Below are 25,702 nucleotides of genomic sequence, written 5' to 3' on the forward strand. Positions count from 1 at the left end.
AGAACGCGAGGTAACCTTCCTAAATGACTACCGCCCCATAGCACTCACGTCTGTAGCCATGAAGTGCTTTGAAATTGCTATTCATGGCTTACATCAACACCAGTTCATGACTCACATCATCCCAGAAACCCTAGAGCCACTACAATTCGCATACCGCCCCAACAGACCCACAGATGACGTAATCGCCACTGCACTCCACACTGCCCTATACCACCTGGACAAAAGGAACACCTGTGTGGCCACGCACGACTCCAACACCATCATTACATTTGTAGACGATACAATGGTGGTAGGCCTGATCACAGACAATGATGAGAACCTACAAGGAGGAGGTCAGAGTCCTGGCAGTGTGGTGCCAGGACAACAACCTCTCCCTTAACGTGAGCAAGACAAAAAGAGCTGATCGTGGACTACAGGAAAAGGGGGGCAGAATACGCTCCCATTCACATTGACGGGACAGTAGTGGAGCGGGTGGAAAAGCTTAAAGGTCCTTGGCATCCACATCACTAATAAACAAACATGGTCAAAAACACACCAAGGCAGTCGTGAAGAGGGCACGACAACGCCCTATCTCTCCTTGGGAGGCTGAAAAGATTTGGCATGTGTCCTCAGATCCTCAAAAAATGTATACAGCTGCACCATCGAGAGAATCCTGACTGGTTGCATCACCTCTTGGTATGGCAACTGCTCGGCATCCAACCGCAAGGCACTACAGAGGGTAGTGTATACAGCCCAGTACATCACTGGGGCCAAGATTCCTGCCATCCGGGTCCTCTATACCAGGCGGTGTCAGAGGAAGGCCCTATACATTTGCATTGACACCCTTTTTTACGCTGCTGCTACTCATTGTTTATTATTTATGCATAGTCACTTTACCCCTACCTACATGTACATATTACCTCAATTACCTTGACAAACTGTACCACCGCACACTGGTACCGGTACCCACTGTATATAGCTTCGTTATTGTTATTTTTTGTAAAAAAAATTGTTATTATGGTTTTATTTTGTATTTTAGTTTAAAAAAAATGTTCATATTGTCTTTGGTTAAGGGTTTGTAAGTAAGGTCTAAGATTTTGTATTCAGCACATGTGATATTTGATTTGAGTACCAATCTTTTGGCAGTCTATTTAAGCAGACCGGGTCTGCTCATTCATCCCTCTGCCGTATGCTGCTACTGCTACTATGCGATGGCTTCTTTTTCTGCATTGACACTGCTGTGTAATTAGATGTTTCTCACTATGCTACTGTGTTCTGATCTAATATTTTCTTTGTGATTGCTCGCTAGCTTTGTTATAACCTTGCCTGCGTCGATGAATATGATGATATTGCAATGTTTTGGCGCTGGGGGGGATGCCATTGATTGCGAGGATCAACAATGTTGCTGCTCTACTGTTGTCAGTCAATAGCCGGCTACAAACTAGCTAGCTAAGTAGAATTAACCTCGGGAGTAGCCTATCTTTTAGCCTACTCGTTGTTCCTAATAACAGCTTTTGGGTAGATTTGGCGCAACAGTGAACACACCCCATCATGGGGAATCATCCCCCGTCATACAAGGAGAAAGTAGCCTATGCTAGGCTATTATACAGGCTATGCATTGATATACAGTAAGTGTTTGTCATGGTGATTTGATAGTATTTCATTTTCTATGCAGACGTTTATTGTTATTGCAGCACCAATATCGATAGTTAGCACTGCGCAGCTCATGAGAACGCTGAATAAATGCATGCTATCAGTGATAGCCAATATTTTAAGGGTCATATCAGTCACATTAGTTAGAGTGAGGTGCAGCAGCAGTCACACCTCAAATGTAGTACAAATCATTATGTCTATGGTTATTATTCTTAGAACCTATTCCCTTACACAGTTTAAGATAGAACGCATTCAATTTACCTTGCAGACTGGTTTGTATTAATGCGCTTGTATAAAGACACTTTGCTGGTTTCTGCTCTGAGCAATCAGAGTAAATGTGTTCAATAGTCAAATCAAATCAAATTGTATTTGTCCCATACATGTGTTTAGCAGATGTTATTGTGGGTGTTGCGAAATGCTTTTGTTTCTAGCTCTAACTGTGCAGTAATATCTAACAGTGATAACTAACATTTTCACAACAAAACACACAAATCTAAAGTAAAGAAAACTAAAGTAAAGAAATGGAATTAAATATCGGGCGAGCAATGTCAGAGCGGCATAGACGTAGATACAGTAGAATAGGATAGAATACAGTATATCGACATGAGATGAGTAATGCAAAATATGTAAACATTAGTAAGCTGCAACTCCCAATGCTGTGGTGAATGCTCGCACATTCAGACGTTAGCTGATTTCTTAGCTTTATTTTCTACACTCAGTATGCATAATGGCATGGCTGCCAATATTGCATCCTGGGAGCACATGTGATTAGGCTCTGTATACATCACCTAGGTGAATGTTGTGCTTATTCATGCATTGGCTAGTATGTTCTGCATCACCTACACATAGTCGTTATGGCATGGGTGCTATCATTGTTATTGCAAGAGCACACAGTGAGTTTGTGGTGACTTAGAGGGCAACACTAGCTATCCCTTTCACAGCATCTGCTGGAGAATTGCAGTACGATGGCACATCATTTTAGGATAGTAGTAAGCAAGTTTATATACATTTTCATGCATGCTTGTACATAGTGCGCATGCAGGCATCTTATATCCTGTTGCAGCTCACTATTGGAGCTAGGAACACAAATATTTCTCTACACCCGCAATAACATCTGCTGAATTTGTGTATGTGCCCGATGAAATTTTATTTGAGCGTGACTCATGTTTACCAACTTGTGGTGGCCCGTGTGTGTGTGTGTTAAATTAGATGGTTCAGCAGTCGCACAGCGTGATATCGTGCTACTCAAATGGCGTTAGTCGGTCGTTGGCTAAACAATACAGGGTCTTTTCATCACTGAGCATATATTCACAGGAGTACAGCCTCATTTTCAATCCTAACCTGTATTTATAGCATACACATATTTAGCAGATGTTATTGCAGATGTAACGATATGCTTGTGTTCCTAGCTCCAACAATGGAGTAATATCTAAAAGAACACACACAAATACACACAAAGTAAAATAATGGAATGAAGAAATATAGAAATATTAGGACGAACAATGTCGGAATCCGGAGTGTGTGTGTGTGTATGTGTGTACTGTATATAGTGGCAAGAAAAAGTATGTGAACCCTTTGGAATTACCTGGAATTCTGCATAAATTGGTCATAAAATTTGTTCTGATATTCATCTAATTCACAACAATAGACAACACAGTCTGTTTAAACTAATGACACACAAACAATTATACATGTTCATATCTTTATTGAACACACCATGTAAACATTCACAGTGCAGGGTGGGGAAAGTATGTGAACCCTTGGATTTAATAACATGTTGACCCTCCTTTGGCAGCAACAACCTAAAACAAATGTTTTCTGTAGTTGCGGATCAGACCTACACAATGGGCAGGAGGAATTTTGGACCATTCCTCTTTACAAAACTGTTACAGTTCAGTAATATTCTTGGGATGCCTGGTATGAACCGCTCTCTTGACGTCATGCCACAGCATCTCAATCGGGTTGAGGTCAGGACTTCTTTTCTTCTGTTGAAGCCATTCTGTTGTTGATTTATTTCTGTGTTTCGGGTCATTGTCCTGTTGCATCACTCAACTTCTGTTGAGCTTCAATTGGAGGAGAGATAGCCTTACATTCTCCTGCAAAATATCTTGATAAACTTGGGAATTCATTTTACCCATGATAGCAAGCTGTCCATTCCTTGAGGAAGAAAAGTAGTTCCAAACCATGATGCTCCCTTCACCATACACCATACAATATACAGTCGGGATGAGGAGTCGATGTTGGTGTGCTGTGCCTTTTTTCTCCTATGAACACCATTCTTGTTTAGTGTTTTTTACGTATCGTAGACGCATCAACAGAGATGTCAGCATGTTCCAGAGATTTCTGTAAGTCTTTTGTGTAAGTTCTTCTTAACTTCATATGGCTGCAGGGGCAGTATTGAGTAGCTTGGATGAAAAGTTGCCCATTGTAAACAGCCAGCTCCTCAGTCTCAGTTGCTAATATATGCAGATTATTATTAGTATTGGATAGAAAATACTCTAAAGTTTCCAAAACAGTCAAAATATTGTCTGTGAGTTTAACAGAACTGATATTGCAGGTGAAACACTGAGGAAAATCAAAACAGGAAGTGGCTTCTATTTTGAAAACTCCATGTTCCATAGCCTCCCTTTGCTGGATTTAAAGGGATATGAACCAGATTCCTTTTCCTATTGCTTCCTCAAGGTGTCAACAGTCTGCAGACATAGTTTCAGTCTTTTATTTTGAAAAATGAGCCAGAACGATAACATCGTGTCAAGTGGTCACATGAGTTTTGCTCGCTTAACAGAGTTTGGATAGGTATGTTCGTCTGTGTTGTCGTGACCACTCTTTCCTGTGGATTTCTGAACATAACGCGACAAACAAACTGGGGTATGTTGGATATATCTTTATGGAACAAAAGGAACATTTGTTGTGTAACTGGGAGTCTCGGGAGTGAAAACATCCGAAGATCATCAAAGGTAAACTATTAATTTGATTGCTTTTCTGATTTTCGTGACCAAGCTTCCTGATGCTAAGTGTACCTAATGTTTTGTCGTGTGATCGATAAATTTACACAAACGCTTGGATTGCTTTCGCTGTAAAGCATAATTTCAAAATCTGACACGACAGGTGGATTAACAAAAGGTTAAACTGTGTTTTCCTATATTGCACTTGTGATTTCATGAATATAAATATTCATAGTAATATTTATTGAATGTAGCGCTATGCTATTCAGCGGTTGTTAATAACTTGACATTGTTATCCTTAAGCCATTTTGCCACAACTTTGGAAGTTTGCTTGGGGTCATTGTCCATTTGGAAGTCCCATTTGCGACCAAGCTTTAACTTCCTGACTGATGTCTTGAGATGTTGCTTCAATATATCCACATAATTTTCCATCCACATGATGCTATCTATTTTTGAAGTGCACCAGTCTCTCCTGCAGCAAATCACCCCCACAACATGATGCTGCCACCCCCGTGCTTCACGGTTGGGATGGTTTTCTGTGGCTTGCACGCATCCCCCTTTATCCTCCAAACATAACGATGGTCATTATGGTCAAACAGTTCTATTTTTTGTTTCATCAATCGACAGGCCATTTCTCCAGAAAGTATGATCTTTGTCCCCATGTGTAGTTGCTAACCGTAGTCAGGCTTTTTTATCTGGTTTTGGAGCAGTGGCTTCTTCCTTGCTGAGTGGCCTTTCAGGTTATGTTAATATAGGACTCGTTTTACTCTGGATATAGATACTTTTGTACCTGTTTCCTCCAGCATCTTCACAAGGTCCTTTGCTGTTGTTCTGGGATTGATTTTCACTTTTCGCACCAAAGTACATTAATTTCTATGAGACACAACGCGTCTCCTTCCTGAGCTTTATGACAGCTGCATGGTCCTATGGTGTTTATACTTGCATACTATTGTTTGTACAGATGAACGTGGTTCCTTCAAGTGTTTGGAAATTGCTCCCAAGGATGAACCAGACTTGTGGAGGTCTACAATTTTTGTTTCTGAGGTCTTGGCTGATTTCTTTTGATTTTCCCATTATGCCAAGCAAAGAGGCACTGAGTTTGAAGGTAAGCCTTGAATTTGATCCACAGGTACACCTCCAATTGACTCAAATTATGGCAATTAGCCTATCAGAAGCTTCTAAAGCCATGACATCATTTTCTGGAATTTTCCAAGCTGTTTAATTTTAAGGCTAGGCGGGACACCTGTTGAAACATCCGGTGAAATTGGAGGACGCGCAATTCAAATAAATAAGTGTAATATTAAACATTTATGAACATACAAGTATCTTATATCGTTTAAAAGCTTAAATATGTGTTAATCTAACTGCATTGTCTGATTTGTGATGAACTTTACAACGAAAGCATACCATGCAATTGGTCGAGGACGGCGGCCCACATAAACATATTTTTCAACCAAATTGTGATTAAAATTGTGATTAAATAAATCACTTTCTTTTGAAAATCTTACTCTGTTTTCAATCCCAGGGGTCCCAGCTACAACATCAATGGTCATTTTGTTTTGATAAAATCTTTATATCCCAAAAAGTAAGTTTCAAACAAGTCAAACTACGTTTCTATATGATCCGCAGGTGTCCTAAAATGTAAATAAACTATAATATTTCATACGGAAAGAAGTATGTTCAATAGAAAAGTAAAATTAGTAAGCACGCATCCTCTTCATCGCTCAACAACAGACTGATATTATGCCGGGACTCTTTGTACTCTTCGTTTTTGAAGAAACAAGCCTGAAACAATGAACAAAGACTGTTGACATCTAGTGGAAGCCATATGAATTGCAATCTGGGAGCTGGAATTACATAAAACCCATAGCTTTCCATTATAAAAGCATGAGAGCGTCAAAATAAAATTCTGTTTGGTTTTTCTTTGGATTTCTGTCTGCCATATCAATATAGTCTCATACATTATTTTAACATTTCTACAAACGTCAAAGTGTTTTCTATCCAATGCTACAAATTATATGCATTTACTGGCTTCTGGGCATGAGTTTTATTATTTATTTTTTACCTTTATTTAACTAGGCAAGTCAGTTAAGAACAAATTCTTATTTTCAATGATGGCCTAGGAACAGTGGATTAACTGCCTGTTCAGGGGCAGAATGACAGATTTGTACCTTGTCAGCTCGGTGGTTTGAACTTGCAAACTTCCGGTTACTAGTCCAACACTCTAACCACTAGGCTACCCTGCCACCCCAAGTAACACAGTAACAGGCAGTTTACTTTGGGCATGTCAGTCAGGCGGAAATTCAGAAAAAAATGACTCTAAAGGCACAGTTTTAGGCACAGTCAACTTAATGTATGCAAACTTGTGACGCAGTGAACTATAAGTGAAATAATCTGTCTGTTACAACTGTTGGAACAATTACTTGTGTCATGCACAAAGAAGTCATTTGTGGAGTGATGGAAAAAATTGTTTTAATGACCAACCTTTGTGTATGTAAACTTCAACTGAATACAGTACCAGTCAAAAGTCTGACACACCTTCTCATTCAAGGCTGACCTTTATGTCTTAATGTAATGATAGTCTGTCATTTCTCTTTGCTTATTTGAGCTGTTCTTGACATATTATGGGCTTGGTCTTTTACCAAACAGGGTTATATTCTGTATACCAACCCTACCTTGTCACAACACAGTTGATCAGCTCAAATGCATTAAGAAGGAAATACATTCCACAGAAAGAAAGGCACACCTGTTCATTTAAATGCATTCCAGGTGACTTCCTCATGAAACTGGTTGAGAGAATGCCAAGTGTGTGCAAGCTGTCATCAAGCTACTTTGAAGAATCTAAAATATATTTAGATTTGTTTAACACTTTTTTGGGTTACTACTTGTGTTATTATATGTGTTATTTCATAGTTTTGATGTCTTCACTATTATTCTACAATGTAGAAAATAGTCAAAATAAAGAAAATGAGAAGGTGTGTTCAAACTTTTGACTGGTACCCTAAACATTATAAAACAAAGGAAAGCGTGGAGATAAAATACTGTATCTTTCCTTTAAGACCACTTTACTAGTTTGCCTGGGAATTTTCCAAGGTTACCTTCTTGCCCAGCCATGCCTTTATGCCTAAGTTTAGCGACAATTACAATTGTCTCAACTTGCGGCATGTGGCTTTCCTCCTGCCGCCTTTGCCTTCTATAGAAGGGGAGCGGCTACACCATTTGTTCCCAGTACTCACGTTGCGCATATACAGTACTTTAATTACATGTATCACATCCAGCCATGATTGGGAGTCTCATTGGGCGGTGCACAACTGGAATTGGCCCAGCGTCGTCCGGGTTTGGCCGGGGTAGGCCGTTATTGTAAAAAATAATTTGTTCTTAACTGACTTGCCTGGTTAAATAAAGGTTAAATAAAATAAATACAAATAAAACATTTGGGAGCCCTTTGTGCAAGAGCAACAAACTCTTTGTGTCCTGGGTCCCTCCCTGCAAGGGGAGACCCCTTTCTTATCAACGGTTATCACATTGGATTGTGGAAGTGATTACAATTTATTGGCCTATAATAGCAAAGGATTACAGCCTCTGTAGGGCCCGAGGTCTGCATACTTTTTTACTGAACATTACATCATAAATAGTATGCGGCGATGAGTACATACTATCGGAGAGCATCTGCGATACGTGAGTTGGCCATATCCCGCTAGTGATGTGTCAAAACAAATAATTGAAAGAGAACTGAAGGTTTCTTGCTCAACCCCAGTTCTAAGATACCACATTCACGAATTCGCAAGACTGTGAGGATGTTGGTTATGCTTGATACTGATCAGAGGGGCAGGCGAGTGGCTGTTCAGTATGAGGGCAGGGGCTCCCTCATTCTCCACTTGCCCTGTCTGTCTCCAAAAGAAGTGCATGATCAGTTATTTGAGCTGCTTAGAGATTCTGGTGAATCCCACTAGTGAGAAGTCTCACTTTCATTATCAGAGAACAGGGGTTACACAAGTAACCTTCATTTTTCTGAAGGCTTTGTCATCTGATTGGATTGTCTGAGAGGCTCTTCTCTCTATCATGATCAATAAATTCACTGTTTTCACAGACTCTGTGGGATTGTTATGGCATGGTTATAATATTTTCAAAGAGGCTACAGGCACCACATGGTCTTACAAGAAACAAGATATCCAGCATACATTGGTGCATACACAGACCCCAGAGAGTTTAATCCCATCTCAACCTGTTTTTGAGTAATGACGCAGGCAAAAGGCAGGTGGTCTCCCTACAAAGGACAAATATTGGCAAAGCAGCAGGACTGTCTTTGTCCACAGTGTGGAAGCTCACTTAGTACTCTCTCTCTCTCTGTGTGTGTGAGAGAGACATGCAGATGCATGAAGACAGACAGTCAGAGTGAGGGAGACAGAGCTCTGTGTGAACTGTTGATTGAATCAAGGTGATTGTGATGTTTTTTATATAGGTCACACTTGAGGAAGGCTTGGGTCATTACTAGTAGTCCAAATACCACCCAATACACAGAGCCACAAGCTGCATCCAAATTCCCATACTAGCGTACTACATACTTAAACTGCATAGTATGTACTCATTGTCACGTACTATTTATTACGTCATGTTTAGTAAAAGGTACGCAGTATGCCACTGCCGTAGCGTACTACTTTGCTATGGATTCGGATATATAACTGGCAAGCTAGGTTAAATATGAAGTTGCCGCTCAACAGCAGCAAGCTTATCAGATATTCAGTTAACTTCAAATCCTACTAAAGCAGGATTGCACTGTTGGTGTGAAACTCCAGAAAAGTTTACAATGCATTCATACTACCTGAGAAGCCAAAATGATTGACATTGAAATGTCACATACTATTTTTCTCATACTCAAATGGCGGACAATTTAGGATGCTAGTATTGGTGTTTGGACTGCCACTAAACAGAGTTTGGCATACTAATTTGTGTTTGCAACACATTTCTTTGACAATAACAGTATTTTGGGGGATTTTTTTGTTGTTGTTGCAAGATATAAAATTGTGATCTTTCAATAGAAGTTTAAAAGTCGGAGTTTGCCTAACACTACAACTAGGCTACTCATGCCAGTAAGAACAAACAGATCATAGCTTTGCCTTATAATAATTCAAATATACTTTATTGGAGTGTGTAAATGAGTTACCTATGAAGTCCAGTATTGTTGACCATATAGCACAGTCCAGAAAGTGTTCTCACTGCGAGCCCCATAATTTCACCATGTCCGGGTCTCCATCATCTTTCAGTCAAATACGAGACACAGGATACATTTTGTCCCCAAAGGAATACGGAAAGTCAAATGACAGGGGATTTCATACTGTGTCTTCCACACATCGTCAGTCTTCAAAGTCTACACGATATCATCAGGTTTATTTATCAGACATACACATAGAATAGAATATAACAAAGTCCATATGATATAATATAAGAGTCCTTATGATATAATATAAGAGTCCTTATGATATAATATAAGAGTCCTTATGATATAATATAAGAGTCCATATGATATAATGAGTCCTTATGATATTGTCAGTAAAGGTCTATTAATATAACAGACAGAAAGTATGATGATCAGTAGTATAATTATTTTGGCAGTGATACTCAACATCAATAACATGATCAAAACAATAACGGTAATAATATCAATGATTATGATTATAATTTGTCTTAGAAAGTACGGCGGAATATTCCGAAAACATCTAAAGAGAAACACATACTGTATATATTTGTATACATTCACTTTATTGCAAGAAGGTTTTCCTAAAGCAAGCATATGATTTTTCACTTTTTTATTTGCATAGTTCAAGCATTTTTGTGTATTTTCGCCAAAATAGCAACAGTTGATGTTATTATTAAGATATACGTAGTTGAAATGGGAAATATGTACATAGACCAATGTGCTAAATCTTTCCACATCATTATTAGCCATAAATGCTACATTTTTTTATCAAATATTGGACACCCCGTATTTGGCTGTTTTGTGTTTCTCAACACATTATGAGGCCAATTGTTCCAAAAATACCAATATTTTCAAAATCATCTTTAAACCAGAGCCTTCAAGACAAATCTTAAAAGCAAATTAAAAAAATATTTTAGCAATAATCATTTTCCCCCAATATTGTGAAAAACGCAAATCACTCCTGATTACATGCTAAAAATGTAACCTGTCGGCTGAAACCTTATTTTAGTCATCAAATACCCATGAGTCTAAAAAAATATGTACTGCATCTTTTGACCTTAGTTGTCCCTTTCTCAAACAAGAAAAAAATATAACTATTTTTTTCAGACTTTTTTTATATATTTTTTTATAATAATCTGCTATGTGTACACAAATGTTTCCCTTGCCTCCAAACATGATGGCTTGAGTCTGAAGAAAGACATCCTCTTATACAGACACAGCATTGCCTCTGAGCCAATATGACAAAGGGGGAGAAATGAATGGATGGAGGAAAAAAGACAGAGAAGGAGAGATGGGTGGATTGCGAGGGAGGAATGTAGACAGAAATAGAAAGGGCTGCGCTTTCAGAGGGCCACAGGTTAAATCTGGAGACGCTAACAGTGATCGACTGACAAACAAAATGTTCCTTATTAAGAGACAGCCAAAATGCAAAGGATGGGTCGGCAACTTATATTAGAGGACGACGAGGATGTTGCACATACCGGCACCGTGATACATCCTCCACTTAGAATGTGGAGTGACTTGTCATATACGTGTATAATATATGAGTTCCTCCAACCCTGACCAGGACAGCAATATGTCTATATATTTCTGTCTATCTATCTCTCACCCAAAGTGGTTGATCACGTTAGAAGTGATGGTTCATAGAAAAATAATTAGATGTATTTTGAGAGGTAAAAACGTATTGATCAGAATCAACGATCTCTATATGCTAAAAAAGTTTCAGTCTTCAACATAGCACTGTATAATATTAGGGATATGATACATGTAGGATGCATTGAGCTTTCTGATATGTACACACTGTAAGTTGGCTGTGATGCAGGTTGCTGGCCCATCTTAACACAAACAAGTGTTTCAACTAGCAGACTTATTCTAAGGTCACTTCTTCTTTTTTTACTGTCGTCTTTCCACATACTATATACTGTACTGTATATATATATATATGTATAAATGTAGATATAGAGAGATTTTATCTACACATGTATCTATTGACATACTGTACCACTGAAGTAAGGTCTTATAGCAGTGAGAGAACTAAGAGGAGTCCAATGGCTTTAATGCCAATGGTGTGTGGGCTGTACTCACATCAAGACACACAGTTACCAGAGAACTAACAGTGGTTTCAGAGTGAGACAGGATAGGTCTTCCTGCAGACAGTTACATACGTACACATATAGGTCCCAACCAGCCCTGGGTGTAGGACGGGAAAGGGGACAGAGGGGGTGTAGCCTAGCCTGGAGAAAAGGTTGGGAGGCAGGCGTCACAGTGGGTTAGGTGTTCAATAGGTGTGTTCCTCACCTGGGATGAGAGGTGTTGGAAGGAATCGAAGGGAAACTCATGCAAATACTGCTGTACACCAATGTCCTGCGACCACTGTATTGAGTGTGGGGGGGGGGGGTACTTTCATACAGTACAGCTCTCCCACTAATGGCCTCTGAAGACGACGCCAGGAAGTCGAGGGGCAAGGGCTGTTTAACTGAGTTTGAAACAATTACCTGGGAGCCAATCAGAGACAAAACAACATTGCTCTGAAGAGGCCATTTCCTGTTGTGTCAGGGTTTCCCCAAACTCGATCCTGAATCAGCTGTTTAGTACTAGGGCAAAAAATAAAATGTCCATCCAGGGGGGCCCCAGGATCGAGTTTGGGAAACCCTATGTTATGTTACTGTTCCCACTCCTATCTCTCTTTATGGTTCTTGAACTACCATCTGTCCGCCTCCTCTTCTGTGACCATTTCCTGTTACACTGTAACATCAGCCTCTGATTGGTTCTACTGCTCTCTGCACCAATAAGAAGCTCTCACTCCCCAGTCCCTCTTCCTGAAGTCCAGCTCCGGCAGTCCTAATCCCTCTTCATCTTAACAGAGATCCGTGCATCACGTACGTTAAGTCCCCTCCTGAACCGTTCAGTCACAGAACTCTACTGTCCTGGGCTTCTAGTCTCTGTGGACCTTCTAATCTCTCTATAGCATACACCTTTCCTGAGCTGAGTAACGGAGAAAAACTGTTGAAACAGTCTCACTGTCAGTGTAGCATGGAGAAGAGCATGTTTGAGTGCTGTATACACCCCTCTGGCTAGCTTAGTAGTATCAAATGCTGTGTCAAACGCATCATCCCCAAAATAGTGAAACATGACAGCATTGTGTTTTATTTGCATTTGTTTAGTTTGCCTTACCTGCCTTTATAGAGAAGCTATTTTCTGCCAGGCCTAGACTAAGAATAATTGTGTAAGTGTGGTGAAGGATAGAGAGAGAGTGGAGGGTGCCGTTATAGACCTCCTTGTGGTGGGAGGTGTGGGCCTCCATCATAGTCTGTTTGCCTTGAAAAAGTCCTCAGGTGGTCAACTTCCCAAACTTCCTGTGACCGCTTCATGTTTCCGGTTGTGTTGTTGTGGAGGTCGTTGGGTTTATACACCGGCGGGCAGGTGGTCTGGGAGATTAACCAGTTTCTTTGGGCATTTTTTTTATATTCCAGTGGATCCTCAGAAGGACGCTCCGTCAAACTTGACGGCAGCCAGAGCTTGAGCTAGAGATGAAAGAGAGCGAGATGAGAGAGAGAAAACATACTTTAATCCCAGTAAAACTCACTTTTACAAAACACGTGAAAATTGAAAGCAGAGAAAGGAAATGTTTCCAGACTCAGATGAGTTCCCTTTCTGCTATTTGTTTGTGTGACTCTCTAAATGCTTATTTGACCACAGGACAACTCTCTGTGCTGCCTCATTTTTGGTAAACCACTCCACTTCAGGCCAGTTTGTACAAATCACTGCTGAGGGTTCTGTCGTTGAGTACAGGATGTGCCCCTTTTATCTTTAAGAGTGGTTATTGAGTGGACTCAATAGATGTTACAACAAGGCTGAGAAAGCTGCAGTGCAACATCGACTTGAGTCATTTCCCACTGAACATACTCTGCATGGTTGCAATTTGGGTACAAGTCCACAATGGTGCTTTTCACCTTTTTACTTGTTAGAAATTACTGCTCTGTCGGTACTAGAAGCACAAGCATTTCGCTACACTCGCATTAACATCTGCTAACCATATGTATGTGACCAATATCATTTGATTTGATGAACTAACATCAGCTTGAAAACAACAACAATGGTAATACAAAGTCATTGAAGTGAGACCGCCGCTTTATATAATACATTTAGAATCAAACTGTTTGGTATGCAGACAACAGACCCTGAACACCATAAATCAAGCAGAAAGACATTAGGTTGGAACTAACGATACTACCCAAGGACTTCAAGCTCTTTTACGGTATTGCATTGTTGTGCCATGTGTGCAAGTCTGCATTCAATTTGTGCACCTGGGTTTTGGGAAGGGCCATGTGTGACCCTACCAATGTTTAAAAGTAAGGCGGATATCTCAAGATGTTTTTGCCAATATCTCAAGTTGTTTTTGAAAAACACAATGCGGGGAAGTAAATCAGGATCGTTTGTGAGCTGTATGTTTTTGTCCAGGAATGACAGGACCGTGATTATGGTCATAACCAAGCACATAAGCTAATGAAAAATGACAGAAACGATCTGATATTTGATCCCTGCTGGTCCAAATGGTGCTGACAGGAAGCTTGATCCTCCGATTAGTTTAATGAGACGGCTGTTAGCTTCAAGTCTGAAACAGCAGTTTATCATTATTGGCATTTATTGCTGAGCATGTGTTGGACGTGGCAGCCAGGCTTCATTCAAAGAAAATAGCTCGAAATTGACTGGTCCATGGCAGAGGCCCCATCTTGAATTGCCCCTGCTTAGCACTACTAATTTAACCCTGTGTACAAGTACAGGGTAGATAACTTCACATCTGAGTCAGCTGTCTGCACTCTCTCTAACAGCGTAATTTCAGTCTCACTTCCTCTCCGTGTCCTACATCAGCACAAGCTGAGAGACAGATAATCCCGACTTCAGGGGGAGGCCTCCACAAATCTTCAAGGGATATTTTACTGGTAGTAATATACGATTGTCATACGGTTATTTTGGTATAGTAAACACAAATATTGTGTTAGCACTGTTCATTGAGAGCATTCCAAACCAGTTTTCAGTTAATAAAACAATTGAGTAAAGCAGATAGCAATCCAATTTCCACTTGCTGCCATATGTCAAGACATCACATGAGTGAAAAACTAAGATTCCTGCCCAAACCAGGAGAGGTGAAGGAGGAGGTGTGAGGTAGGAGGTGGGGACCAGAGAGGGGGTGAAGAGGGAGGGGGGAGGGGGTGGCAGGTGTGGTTGGTGGGCGGGGACTCACCTTCACAGACTCACACCTTCATGATGTGAACGGAGTCGGAGAAGTCGGTGGAGGACGGGGAGGGGCCAGGTTGGTCGGGGAGGCGGGGAGGCTGGGGGCGCACTGGGCTGGAATGGAATGGGGGTGTGAGGTGAGAACGAGCAAAACAAATAGCAAAACATGAAGGTGTAAAGCAATAATAAAGGCAGCTACAACAGGGAGGACTGTGCACTCACTCCACCCCACAAGCATAACAGGATATGGTTATGTTTGTGGGGATACATCTGCAGGGATATGGTGCTAAGCCTGTATGGCTTTGTACTGCGTAAGCAATAGAATGTTGCAAGGAAGAAATTGTTACACCTGGATCTGGAGTTTGGCTACACACATTCAGAAGACTTTAGAAAATGAAGCAGTTTGAACAGCTGTTACCTAGATTACATTTACAAAGTAAATGCTTGTAACGACAGAAAGCATGAGCGCAAGTAACAAATTGTAGGTAAACTTGCAGAATATATGTGGATAGGATATTATGACTATAAAGATAATATGGTTGAACATTTTGCAAAGTGCTTTTGTGGACGCAAGATAAAACAAAGTCTGCGATCTGGCACCAGCAGCGTAACAGATACATGGTTTGTACTGAACTCTGTGCAGCTGGACAATAACAGTATCTGTCCAGTCAAGGGTGGACCATGCTCAAAGGTATGGTTTTACGACGGACAGCAGGCAGCACACAGTATGATTGACTACTTTAACAGTCCTATGAGACTTGATAAAAAAAAGAAGATTTGTTTTCCTCATGTCATCACTTTACATTGACAAATTTATGTTCAATTTCCCATTATCATAATCTGTTATGACTATGCATAAGTGATATGTGGTTGGTTGTGGTAGGGTAGAGACAGAGATATGTAGTAATGTAGTAAGCGGTGAGAAATTGTGCTGTAGTTTTCAGAAAAAATGTCAGAAAAAAATGTCAATCTCACTATTCATGGGTTGCACCTCCACCACTCATTCATGTCATGCCATTGTTATGAACGTTCTTAAGATTCCTCCAGCATATTGGTGCCAAAAGGGCTACTGGGGGTGTTGCTCCAGTGGGGTGGCAGGTAGCCTAGTGGTTAGAGCGTTGGGCCAGTAACCGAAGGTTGCTGGATCGAAACCCCGAGCTGACCATGTAAAAATCAGTCGTTCTGCCCCATGAGCAAGGCAGTTAGCCCACTGTTTCCTGGGCACCAAAGACATGGATGTCAATTATAGTTGGTCCCATGTTTCATGAGCTGATATAAAGGATACCAGACATTTTACATCCACAAAAAGCTTATTTTGCATACATTTTGTGCACAAATGTGTTTACATTTTTTTTTTTTACATTATTTCTGTCTGTAATAAAGCCCTTTGTGGGGAAAATGAATCCTGATTGGCTGGGCCAGGCTCTGTAACTCAGTAAAATCTTTGAAATTGTTGTATGTCGTGTTTATATTTTTGTTCAGTGTAATAGATAAGCTGCCACCTACACTAATTTGCCCAGCGAGAGCTCAAACAACCAACTATATAGACGGAGATTGTTTGAAACAAAATCACATTGATTGATTATCAGACAAGTCAAGGGCTTTTAGTCGGGATATAACCTTGGCAAATTAATCCACCTGTTATACTGGGTCTACCGTAGGCTACATAACATGCTAGAAACATTTCCTGATAACACTGTTTGACGAGCAAACGAGACTAAAGATCGTCATCATGAAAACACTCACCTCAATTTCGCAAACATTCTCCCAGCCTAATTGTAACCAAATATCGAAATGGAGATTTCCCGTGAAAACAGAAATATTATATTTAGTGATTTATCAATACGAGTCTTCTCTCAATGCAGCGTGATAACACTGTCCCAATCATAACGTTGCTGAAATTATAGTTGACCACACACGGCTATTGCTTTAAAGTATCGAAAACAGTTGGATGACTTAATTTCAGTAAGCAATAACAGTGTAACGACCCTGGGTTTATAAGTGCGGATATCGACTCAGCCGTATGAACATGCTTTTGGGGCAAAGTCGATTGCGCGCTGGATTTCGGGCTTGAAGGTCGAGGGTTCGATGCCTGCTCCCTGCCTGTTTCATTACAATATGATAAATGCCTTTAATGGCGTTAGCATACTTTACCCCAATATTTTTGTAATTCAGTGATATTCATTCTCACAGCAATTTCATTCTCACAGCAATTATTAATTCATCCAGCCAGTTGTGGGTTAAGAAAACATTCATGCATAGTGATAGGCTTTGTGAAGTGATGGGACATGCCTCGCAAAGTTTAGAACTGCCACAAAGATGGTAACAGCCTAGTAACAGGCGCTGCCTAGCAACCATCACTTTGAAGCATCACATCTAATGAACTCGCATTGCTTATGCCGGATTTGGCTACGACAAGTAATTTTTTTGGGGGGGGGCAACAAGTGTAAATCCTGTTACCAAAGTCGGACATATCTACGCCAAACTAGTATTTAGGACCAACTTTTTTATGCACAACTGGTGTAAACCACTCCTGGTGTCCAGTCACTGAAGAGGGGCTAAGGAATCTAAAGTACACTATAGTGGCCTGGAAATATGATGTCATTGCTAAAGTGGGCAAATAATTAGTAGGAAACCACTTTTTCATCATTATGATGTCGTCAAATGTACTTTAAAGGAATGGAAATGTTACCATTAGCTAATTAAGTTCATCAAATGCAGCAACGCTAATGTTAGTTAGCGACAATCCGATGCTGTCTCCTCAGTCTTAGCTCGCGAGATAAAGTGCTACTGCATCTAAAGGCAATCTGGCTACATCACAATGATGACAAAAGGTTGTCATACTCATTATTTGCCAACTTTTGACACGTCATCGTTTTTCCAAGCCCCTGTAATGCACTTTAGATAAAATCTTCATCAGCGTCAATTGAGAATGCATTGAGAAGAATACTCAGTTGGGCGTTGAGTCCTAAAACGAATGTCCAAAACAATATTGTGGTTAATTGTGCATCGCATGGACAGAAGTGGACTAGTGAAACAGACAGCGAGACAGCAGGAGCTAGAGATAACAGTTTGGTAAATCTTCCCTGCTGGCACCATACTTTCCACAACAATGCATTCTTATTTGAATTTCTCAATGGAAGATGATCATTTTAGAACGCTTGGTGGTAACATGGCGACATTACAGATTCTAAATCTTGGTTCATCTGAGTTGATTATATCTCTGTTAATCTATTGCTCTGGGGACAGGGACAGGTAACATGTGACATTGTCTTTGGATGCCCTGTGAAATGACAAGGTTTATGAACCCTTTTTGTAGGAAAGGATACAGATCTTTGAATAGCAATGATTGTAACTGTGACCAGTTTTTTTCTTCATTAATGCACTGTGTCGCAAGCTCTAGCAAAATGTTTTGTAATGGACAATGTACCCGCAAAGACAACGAGAGTTTCATATTAGACAAATTCAGGTAGGTTTCTCCCCATTTCATCCCAATTGCTCCCTTTGGTTTCTAGTGAAAACACCCCAGGTGTACACTACAGCACACGGTGAGGAACTGAGGGTGTGGTTGGTTTGGGTTAGGTAGTGGTTGAGTAGTGGACAGTGGACAGTGGAGTATATTGCAGTACAGCAGACAATGAGGGAGTGAAGGAGTGTGGTTTGCTGGGTTTAAGCAGCGGATATTTTGCAGACATTTGACAGTGAGATGTAACTAGGGGTTATATTGGGATTTTATTCTTCATGAAACTGGGCCTTAGAAACTTTTCCCCCCAAAATTACTGTATATATTTTTATCAAAATATTTTTCTTTCGAACAAGGCAGTTCCACTATGTTCACCTCCAATTTAACCCCTAAAAAGCTGTCATTGATGTTGAAAGTTGAGTGTGTTGCAAACAGGAGAGGGATTGATCATTTCAGTGATGGGTAGAGGAAATGTGTGTCATAGAGTGGATGAGGGAAGGGGTTTTGGAGGAAGGGGGAGGTGTTTCAGCAACACATCGCCTGTCATCGCTAGGGGGTCCCCTCAGTGGCAGGGGGGCAACAGAGCCACGGTCGGGGTGGACAACGGTAACTGTGAAGGCAGTAACCGTGGTGACAGGGTGGTCGGGGTGGTGGCAGTGGAGCGGCAGGCGGCTGAGGCGTCCTCACCGGAGAGCAGGCGGGAGCGTCGCGAGGCCTCGGCGGCCAGAGCACAGGAGATCTCGATCCTCTTCTCCTGCTCCTGGATCTTCTGCTCTGGGTTGCCCTGGTGATGAGGACCGCCCCCCTCAGTAGGACCGTCCAATAGGGGAACCACATTCTGGAGACTGGAGGGAGAGGGGGAGGTGGCAGGGGAGAGAAGGGAGGGAGAAAGTGTGACAAAGAGAGCAAGAGAAAGGAGATTAAATTATAACTTTTAATACAGAGCATGTGCCATTTCATAAAACTTATATGAAACAGAAGATGGAGCGGAGAGAAAGTTTAGTCAAAATTTGAGTAAATACACTTCTGTACATATGTGTGAGTGAGAGGTGTGTTGTACAGTAGTTTGTGGTGTCTGTACTTACTTTGATTTGGCAATGAGTGTCTTGATCCTCTCTACTTTCTTCTGTTTCTCCTTCTGCTCCTCTGGGCTGAGAGGAGTGTTGGGCTCCACATCCAGGTAGCGCTCCGGGATCAGAACCTTGTCTGGAGCACAAAGCTGAGGACACAACACATGTCAGAAGAGGTTTTGTAACCTTTTACTTTATGGGCCATTTATACTGAACTAAATATAAATGCAACATGTAAAGTGTTGGTCTCATTTTTCATGAGTTGAAATAAAAGATCCCAGAAATGTTCCATACGCACAAAAAGCATACTTTTCTAAAATGTTGTGCACACATTTGTTTACATCCCTGTTCGTGAGAATTTCTCCTTTGCCAAGATAATCCATCCACCTGACAAGTGTGGCATATCAAGAAGCTTATTAAACAGCATGATCATTACACAGATGTACCTTGCGCTGGGGTCAATAAAAGGACACTAAAAGTAGCTGTTTTGTCACACAACACAATGCCACAAATGTCTCAAGTTTTGAGGAAGCTGACTTCCTCAATTCATGCTGACTGCAAGAATGTCCACTAGAGCTGTTGCTAGAGAGTTTAATGTTAATATAAAACAAAGCAATTACCATGTAATTTAAAAATATAAAACAATTACCATCTGAGACAGCACTACAGAATGAAGTGTTACTGAAATCACTTCAGGCTGTTATCAAAGTGTTTCATTAACTTTGCATTAAGCACTAACCCTTCAAACATCTCCAGATTAACACAATGCAGGCTAAAATATTGGCCTCAAGTAGGCTGCCCACATTGGGCCCATGTGCCTTTCCTCATCGAATCCACATTGGACCCCAAGGCATTTCCCCGTGTGTCCCAGTGTGGGCAGCCCATATCCTGTAAGGGCAGCCTTCACTTTGCTTGAAATAAGCTCCTCTTTTCCCAGCAAACAAATGAGGGTTAAAACATTGGACCCATGTAGACTGCACACATTGTGCCAATGCACCTATTCTCATCGGCTCCATATTGGCCCCACGGTAGTTTGCTCCAAGGGCAGCCCTCACTGCCTGAAATAAGGGTGCAGAAAGCCATACCCAAGAACACTTGAGGCTGTAATCACTACCAAAATTGCTTTGACAAAGTAATGAGTAAAATGACTGAATACTTATGTAAATGTGATAGTTCAGTCTAAAAACCTTGCTTTGTTTTGTCATTATGGGGTGTTGTATGTAGATTGATGAGAGAAAAAACAAGAAAAAAAAGGCTGTAATGTAACATAATGTGGAAAAAATCAAGGGGTCTGAAAACTTTCCGAATGCACTGTATATACAGTACCAGTCAAAAGTTTGGATACACACCTACTCATTCAAAGGTTTTTCTTAATTTTTTACTATTTTCTACATTGTAGAATAATAGTGAAGACATCAAAACTATGAAAAACACACATGGAATCATGTAGTAACCAAAAAGGTGTTTTAGATTCTTCAAAGTAGCCATCATTTGCCTTGATGACAGCTTTGCACACTGTTGGCATTCTCTCAACCAGCTTCACCTGGAATGCTTTTCCAAAAGTCTTGAAGGAGTTCCCACATATGCTGAGCACTTGTTGGCTGCTTTTCCTTCACTCTTCACTTAACACCCTGGCCGTCCTACAATCTAAACTAGATGCCCTCAATCTCACACAAATTATCAAGGAACCTACCAGGTACAACCCCAAATCTGTAAACATGGGCACCCTCGTAGACATCATCCTGACCAACTTGCCCTTTAAATACACCTCTGCTGTTTTCATCCAGGATCTCAGCGATCACTGCCTCATTGCCTGCGTCCGCTATGGGTCCGCGGTCAACTGACTACCCCCCATCACTGTCAAACGCTCCCTAAAACACTTATGCGAGCAGGCCTTTCTAATCAACCTGGCCCGGGTATCCTGGAAGGGTATTGACCTCATCCTGTCAGTAGAGGATGCCTGGTTGTTCTTCAAAAGTGCCTTCCTCACCATCTTAAAAAAGCATGCCCCTTTCAAGAACTGTTAGAACTAAGACCAGATATAGCGCTTGGTTCACTCCAGACTTGACTGCCCTTGACCAGCACAAAAACATCCTGCGGCACACTGCACTAGCTTTACATTACATTTACATTTACATTTAAGTCATTTAGCAGACGCTCTTATCCAGAGCGACTTACAAATTTGAATAGTCCCCGCGATATGCAACTTTTCAGGGAAGTCAGGAACCACTATACAAAGTCAGTTAGGAAAGCAAGGGCTAGCTTTTTCTAACAGAAATTTGCATCCTACAGCACTAATTCCAAAAAGTGTTGGTACACCATGGAGAATAAGAGCACCTCCTCTCAGCTGCCCACTACACTGAGGCTAGGAAACATTGTCACCACTGATCAATCCACGATAATTGAGAATTTCAATAAGCATTTCTCTACTGCGGGCCATGCTTCCCACCTGCTTTTCCTTCACCCAAATCCAGACAGCTGATGTCCTGAAAGAGCTGCAGAAACTGGATCCCTACAAATCAGCTGGGTTAGACAATCTGGACCCTCTCTTCCGAAAATCATCTGCCGCCATTGTCGCAACCACTATTACTAGTCTGTTCAACCTCTCCTTCGTATCGTCTGAGATTCCTAAAGATTGGAAAGCGGCCGCTGTCATCCCCCTCTTCAAAGGGGGGACACTCTAGACCCAAACTGTTACAGACCTATATCCATCCTGCCCTGCCTTTCTAAAGTCTTCAAAAGCCAAGTGAACAAACAGATCACCGACCATCTCAAATCCCACTGTACCTTCTCCGCAATGCAATCCGGTTTCAAAGCTGGTCACGGGTGCACCTCAGCCACACTCAAGGTCCTAAATTATATCATAATCACCTTCCTGAGCAGGATGACAACTGCTTGGTCCCATGGTGTTTATACTTGCATACTATTGTTTGTACAGATGAACATGGTACCTTCAGGCGTTTGGAAATTTCTCCCAAGGATGAACCAGACTTGTGGAGGTCTACAATTTTTGGGGCTGATTTCTTTTGATTTTCCCATGATGTCAGGCAAAGAGGCACTGAGTTTGAAGGTATGCCTTGAAATACATCCACAGGAACACCTCCAATTGACTCAAATTATGTAAATTAGCCTGTCAGAAGCTTCTAAAGACATTTTAAAAAATCTGTAATTTTCCAAGCTGTTTAAAGGCACAGTCAACTTAGTGTATGTAAACTTCTGACCCACTGGAATTGTGATATAAGTGAAAAAATCTGCCTGTAAACAATTGTTGGAAAAATTACTTGTGTCATGCACAAAGTAGATATCCTAACTGACTTGCCAAAACGATAACAAGAAATTTGTGGAGTGGTTGAAAAACTACTTTTAATGACTCCAACCTAAGTGTATGTAAACTTTCGAATTCAACTGTATCAATGATGTCGCTCTTGTTAATTATTTGATCCACCTCTACACAGACGACACCATTCTCTATACATCTGGCCCTTCTTTGGACACTGTGTTAACAAACCTCAAAACAAGCTTCAATGCTACATAACACTCCTTCCGTGGCCTCCAATTCCTCTTAAACTATTCTTCCAGACTCATATTAAGAATCTCCAATCCCAAAATAAATCTACAATTGGCTTCCTATTTTGCAAAACTGACTATCCTGCCGATCCTTGACTTCGGCAATGTCCTTCACAAAATAACCTCCAACATTCTACTCAAAAAACTGGACGCAGTCTATCACAGTGCCATCCGTTTTGTCACCAAAGCCCCATATACTACCCACCATTGTGACCTGTATGCTCTCGTTGGCTGGTCCTCGCTTCATATTTGTCGACAAACCCACTGGCTCCAGGTCATCTATAAGTCTTTGCTAGGTAAAGATGTGCCTTATCTCAGCTCACTGGTCAAAATAGCAACACACACCCGTAGCACGCGCTCCAGCAGGTATATTTCACTGGTCATCCCCAAAGCCAACACCTGCTTTGGCTGCCTTTCCTTACAGTTCTCTGCTGCCAATGACTGGAACAAATTGCAAAAATCCCTGAAGCTGGAGACGTATATCTCCCTCACTAACTTCAAGCATCGGCTGTCAGAGCAGTTTACCGATTGCTGCCGCTGTACACAGCCCATCTGTAAATAGCCCATCCAACCAACTATCCCCATATATATAGTTTTTCTACTTGCGCATCCTCATCTCCACATCTATCACTCCAGTGGTAAGTGATAAATTGTAATTACTTCAACACTATGGCCTATTTATTGCCTTACCTCTTTACTTCATTTGCACACACTGTATACAGATTTTCTATTGTGTTATTGACTGTACGTTTGTTTATCCCATGTGTAACTAACTTTTTGTTCTTGTTTTTGTCGTACTGCTTTACTTTATCTTGGCCAGGTCACTTTTGTAAATGAAATAAAACATTTAAACTCATCCCAAACCATCTCAATTGGGTTGAGGTTGGGTGCTTGTGGAGGCCAGTTAATCTGATGCAGCACTCCATCACTCTCCTTCTAATAGCCCGTACACAGCCGGGAGGTGTGTTGGGTCATTGTCCTGTTGAAAAACAAATGATAGTCCCACAAGCGCAAACCAGATGGGATGGCGTGTCACTGCAGAATGCCATGAATTCAAGCCATGTGCCTTGAATTCAAAAAAATTACAGACAGTGTCACCAGCAAAGCACCCCCACACCATCACACCTCTTCCTCCATGCTTCAGGGTGGGGACTACACATGCAGAGATCATCTGTTCACCTACTCTGCATCTCACAAAGACACAGCAGTTGGAACCAAAAATCACTAGCTTGGACTCATCAGATCAAAGGACAGATTTCCACCGGTCTTATGTCCATTGTTCGTGTTTCTTTGCCCAAGCAAGTCTCTTATTATTGGTGTCTTTTAGTCGTGGTTTCTTTGCAGCAATTCGACTATGAAAACCTGATTCACGCAGTGTCCACTCAACAGTTGATGTTCAGATGTGTCTGTTACTTGAATTCTGTGAAGCATTTATTGGGCTGCAATTTCTGAGTCTGGTAACTCCAATGAACTTATCCTCTGCAGAATAGGTAACTCTGGGTCTTCCTTTCCTGTGGCAGTCCTCATGAGAGCCAGTTTCATTATAACGCTTGATGGTTTTTGTGACTGAACTTGAAGAAATTTTAAAAGTTCTTGAAATGTTCCGGTTTGACTGACCTTCGTGTCATAAAGTAATGATGGATTGTCATTTCTCTTTACTTATTTGAGCTGTTCTTGCCATAATATGGACTTGGTCTGTATACCACCCCTACCTTGTCACAACAGAACTGATTGGCTCAAATGCATTAAGAAGGAAGGAAAGAAGGAAATCAATTCCACAAATTAACTTTTAATAAGGCACACCTCTTACAATTTTCAAACGTGAGTTCCACATTTCTTCAACAGTCGCCCCAGAGTGAGTTGTTTTATGCATGTGATGTCAGAATGCACTCACTGTTCCAAAATGTGATTGTTACGCAACAGAACAGTTAACACGAGCTGCCTATTAATTATCTATAGGGTATGTTTCAACTTGTCAATGTCACGCCCTGACCTTAGATATCTCTGTTTTTTTATATTTTGGTTAGGTCAGGGTGTGACTAGGGTGGGTACGCCAGTTTTTGTATTGTCTAGGGTTCTTGTATGTAAAGGTTTGTTGTAGGTCTAGGGGTTTTTGTATTTCTATGTTGGCCTGATATGGTTCTCAATCAGAGACAGCTGTTTATCATTGTCTCTGATTGGGGATATATTGGGCATCCTGGGTCAATCCCAGAGATAAGCAAGATATAGCCTCAAGATTATATTGCTAAGCACTGCCGGTGAAAAAATAAACCATCCACAACCGACATAGTCAGCCGTACCTTTACATACTGTGGGTCAGGAGATCGGAACAAGGATTTGCTAAATTAAACGTTCCCCCCATTATTTATTTTTTAAATAAAAAAATAAATAAATGTAAAATATATATATATATACATACATACATACATACACACACACACACACACACACACACACACACACACACACACACACACACACACACACACACACACACACACACACACACACACACACACAAAAAAAAGTGCCGTATTTTCCATATATCATATATGTTGCCGCATCTACTGTAGCATACAGTATGTGTGTA

At 41.0% G+C, this 25,702-nt stretch overlaps 1 protein-coding gene across 1 annotated transcript in view; it reads right to left on the reverse strand.

Annotated features, from left to right (window-relative positions):
• Positions 1–9,948: 9,948 nt before the first annotated feature.
• Positions 9,949–25,702, reverse strand: part of LOC135539734 (pleckstrin homology domain-containing family A member 6-like) — an 82,510-nt gene continuing 66,756 nt past the window's right edge. Inside the window, 4 exon segments of the mRNA XM_064965809.1 lie at positions 9,949–13,298; positions 15,020–15,126; positions 19,163–19,320; positions 19,561–19,694. Coding sequence (XP_064821881.1) covers positions 15,038–15,126; positions 19,163–19,320; positions 19,561–19,694 — 381 coding nt within the window. The 3' untranslated portion in view covers positions 9,949–13,298; positions 15,020–15,037.

Source organism: Oncorhynchus masou, chromosome 5 (genome assembly GCF_036934945.1).
Source record: "Oncorhynchus masou masou isolate Uvic2021 chromosome 5, UVic_Omas_1.1, whole genome shotgun sequence".
NCBI lineage: Eukaryota > Metazoa > Chordata > Actinopteri > Salmoniformes > Salmonidae > Oncorhynchus > Oncorhynchus masou.